We start from the raw sequence: 4555 nt of genomic DNA on the forward strand, positions 1-4555 counted from the left end.
TAGCATTGATATAATGTGGCTCTAAGAATGGATTAAACACATTTACCTCCTCGTTATATGCAAACGACTAAAATTGGGTGTTTCTTATGCAGATTTAGAGATATTCCACTCGGCTGGGGCAATAATTAACAGCAATATAAAGTAAGGGACAAGCTTTTTCCTCTCAAATCCTTTTTGCAAAACTGCATAGGAGATAATATTTTAAACAGGGCCAACGGAAAGCTGTTTTAACTCACCATCAGAATGAGAAATCAAGAATTCTCTAAACAATGGCAAACTCGAAAGGCAATCTTGATTTAGTATTGAGCTTCATCGCTGCTCCACACTCAAATCACACAATTGGTTGTGTGTGCATCAGGGAAAAATTGGTGTTCCACTGAGGCTAGAATATTTACACTGGGTCCCCAATTTTCTTTGCTTTGAAAATGGAGGTGGCTTAAACGTCCCTGGCTTATGAGCCATGTAAGCCGTAGGTACAGAACTTAATGAAGATTCTTACATTTTGGCTTGGTTGGAAGCATAAATGTAAACATCACAGCAAGCGCCACTTTGCATTGATACATTTATTTCATTGTGATGCAATAACCCCCATCGCTGAATTTCAAAGCAATGCATTGCTGGCCTTTGAGGCAAGGGTTTGCCTGCATGTCTTGCTGGTTAGTGGAGAACACTATAGGACAGGGGTGGGAAACTCCACTTCAAGGGCCACCAAAAGGTCAGGTTTTACGGATAACCCCGCTTCAGCACAGTTTTGACTGAGCCACTAATTGAGCTATCTGTGCTGAGGCAGGGATATCCTGAAAACCTGACCTGTTGGTGGCCCATGAGGATGAAGTTGGCCACTCCTGCTATAGAACAATATGACATGAAAGATCAAATCTGTAGGACAAAGTGCTACTTCACACGCACAAAGCAGATAAAACAAGGGATAAAATTATCAGATAACGCATTCTCACACAAATGTAAGTTTCGGTTTACAAAACCACACAGTTTTTATTCAGCTGTGAAAAGGTAACATTACAGAATAAGAGATTAGTTAATTAAAACTATATTCTTTAGTTATCTCATCAAATCACAAACCTCTAGTGCGTACTTCACAGCAATAGCCCTTAAAGTCAGTAATGTGTGTTGGTGTGTTCATATTCTGTAGCCTTATACAGATACACAATAACACACAGCTGTATATACAGAAGTTATTTCTATGTGGATTCCTGCCATGGTAACATACCTGAGCCCCACTCCATGTGAGTTTCATGTCCATATTTAAAAATCTATAGCATTAAAACCAGCCACCACCCTCCCCCAAACCTAGCAGAAGAACCAACAAACGTCTGCTTACTTTAAACAAAAATAAAATATATTTTGTAGGCGTATAAAGTCCATAGTTTTCCAAATGTTGAGTTCTTATCCCAGAGTCTATCATTACATTATATTATCCACTTAAAAAGACACATAACCCAACAAAAAAAATATTTATTCTGTACCACAAGGCTATCTGAGATGAAATCAAGAAACGTTTGGCCATAAAGTGAGAATATTTAGTTGGAGAAGTGGTATTTGCCAACGTTAAATGCTTTAGGAGTAGTAATTAGCATTAAAAATTCAAGTCTTCCATGTCTTCCATTACAAAAGAAGAAATGCTTTGTGTGTATCCGGAGTCATCATCACAGACTCCTAAAGGCTTCCTGCAGATGTATGTCCTGAATATGTCGACTCAATATTTGTAGAGCCCTCAGGGCTATTGCTTCTTCCAGCTTCGATGGTTTGAAGCTTTAATGATGCCGTACTTCCACTTGCATGCGATTCCTCCTTTAAATTAGAATGAGTAAATGAGTGCCCCCTGGTTTCTGGGATGTCTTGTGTTGATGCAAACCCTTGAAAACCCCCTGAAATTCCTTTAATGTCTTTAGGTGTCGGAATAACTGGATCATTGGGGAATTTTGATGGGTCCGTAACCGGAGGAGTATCACTTGTGTCGAGAAGAATGTGCCCAGACACCGTATTGCTTATTGCAAAATCTTGTGTGTCAGTTTTTAAGGCCTCTATCCCGGCGTGTGTGTCGAGGTTGGGGTACGATAGAGTCACAGTTTTCTCCTTGCCACTGAAATGATCCGTTACTTTCATTGTTTCCTCTTGAAGTGCAGTAGGTATTTTTGTAAGCTCCTTGTGATCTGTTGCTAAAGCTCCATGAGATGCTGGTGTCTGCGTCCCAACACGTGCTATGTCAACCATGCTTTTTGAAACTCTTGCATGGCTGGCTAAGTCTTCCAACCTCGATGATCGTTTCATTGAATCCGCATTGGATTTTACGATGCTTTTAACACTGATGGTGGGCGTTTGGTAAGAAACAAGAGTTGTGTTGATGTCCAACTGAGTGGAGACCTCCGGTCCAGGGCTACTGCTAGTTGACTCCCCGCTGGATCTTACTGGCTTCCATATCAAGCTGTAATAAATGGCCAGTATAATAGCAGCTAGAGACACCGACAGAACATAAGCGAAAACAGTTGCCAGTCTCACCCATTTCTTATTAGTTTTGGCAGCCATTTTTGCTTTCTTGTCCCCAGTGAATGTGGCAGGCTTCCCCCTCTCTACATTGGGCATGAAGTCTTTGTCCTTCATCGCGCCCCGGTTTTTACCTCTGTGCTCCACTGCCCTATCCGTTTTGGAAAGATTATAGCGCCGTAAACCCAATGTCAAAGCAGACCGGCTAGAAAAAGGATTCCCGGGAAAGGGGAACAAGCAAATAAATCTATATTGTACCTTGTCTCAGTTTCCTCTCAGGGCATAGCTGTTCCTTTTATTTCCCGTGTGACAGCATGTCATCTCTGCAGATGTTAGATCCTCTGTATCGTATCACAAGCCTTTATGCAATTGTTTCTTGTGTATCTGTTGGTCTTCTCAACGTCAGAAGATGCTGGCTGTGTTCAGGCTAGGAGCACATGGATTTTTGCTTCCTTTTCTGCAAAGAAAATGATCCATCCTAGGTTTTTTTTACACTGCTTCTTTGACTCCTGATCCAAATGAGCCAGCTTATTTCTGCAATATACACAAGGGAAAGGCAGGCAAGGAGGGGGAGAGAACAGACCTGTGCTTCTTAAAAGGGCAATGTATCGGATGACGCTGGGATGAGGTTGCAAATAGTTGTTATAGCAACAGCTGCATGCAGAGCCTTCCTAGGAATAATACCATCAGCATCACTCCGCAGAAACCCCTCTAATGTCAAATTGAGACAAGTTTAGGTTGAAAAAATGCATGCCCATCAAGTTCAACATATGTTACATTTGTTTCAGCATATGTAATATAAAGCACTGCTTTTTTTTATTTTTATAAAGCAGCTACAGATGCAGCGGCCGTTATTCGAACACTTCACGCGTTGTATACCTCGGGATACCCACGTCATGGCGCGTGATTTCTTCCAACCGTACCGCAGTTAGACGCGAGTGCAGAAAATGGCAGTTTAGTGTTCTGGTTTTTAAACACCTGAAATTGACACAGTAGCACAGTAGCAGAGTACTGTACACATTACAATTCATTGCACACAAGGAAACAGAACCCATGAAATTCAAACAAAGCAACCGCGATAAACATGTGTGCCTGGGGCGATTGGCGGCGTTAATGCCACGTGGAGTACAGCAGCGCACACGAAAACGGCTCCGTGATTTGTTTGAATAACAGCTGCTGCATCTGTATATAGTACCAATTGAATTCATTTTGATTTGTTTATGCGAGTATTATGTCAATATGTATTGACATTGATAAAAGATACAGGATTTAAGCGTCAATGATGCAATTAAACCCACATTAAAACATTTTTTGTTCTATAAAAAGAAAGTTTGAGAGCAAAATTGCTGTGATGTGTAATGTCCCAGTGGTAATCTGGGGCGGATAGTACATACCTGACGGCCCGGGCGTTTCTTTGAAGAGAATCACTCCTCCCGCAGCGCCATGTCATAGCAACGTGCTTTGCCGTGCGACGTTGCAGCATCATTTGACGTCAGGTCGCCATGACAACGCCACACTGTAGGAGAACCTCCTCTCACTGACTAACACGTACATACTTACCTTGTGGTGAGAGCGATCCGACGCCGGTCCTGGGACTCTGCAGCTCATTCCTCCGGTCGGGAAAAAGTTGTATCCCGGCGCCGGCAGGAGTGAGGCTTGCAGGCGGTCAGGGAACTGGGAAGCCGCAGCACCGGCTCACCGCATCGACCCAACCCTGATCGCTGATAGGGCAATCAACACATGGTGATAAATTCAGAATCATATCATCAGATAATCATAATCTCATGGAAAATTATTAAAAAGAGAATGAACACCTACATCTCAGAACATCACATTTGTATTTGCCTAGTCTTTAAACAAATGCTATGCTGTGTAAAAGGATTTGTTTTATCCAATTGAAGTCAACATGGGTTTACTTTCATTTGGTAGGTTGTCAGAATTACAAATGGGCTTTTAGTGTGTGTGAAACCACAGGATTGCTGGAAATCTTTAAATGTGGTTGTAAACCAGTTTGTTTAAAGTTAGCATGGGCGATCAAAGAAAATGTAGAATT

The 4555-nt window shown here is 41.9% G+C and overlaps 1 protein-coding gene across 1 annotated transcript; it reads right to left on the reverse strand.

Moving 5' to 3' along the window:
• Positions 1–311: 311 nt before the first annotated feature.
• Positions 312–4555, reverse strand: INAFM2 (InaF motif containing 2). Its single transcript, XM_075613376.1, has one exon. The coding sequence runs from the start codon at positions 2617–2619 to the stop codon at positions 1675–1677; it is 945 nt and encodes a 314-aa protein (XP_075469491.1). The 5' UTR covers positions 2620–4555; the 3' UTR covers positions 312–1674.

This window comes from Ascaphus truei, chromosome 9, assembly GCF_040206685.1.
Source record: "Ascaphus truei isolate aAscTru1 chromosome 9, aAscTru1.hap1, whole genome shotgun sequence".
Taxonomy (NCBI): Eukaryota; Metazoa; Chordata; class Amphibia; order Anura; family Ascaphidae; genus Ascaphus; species Ascaphus truei.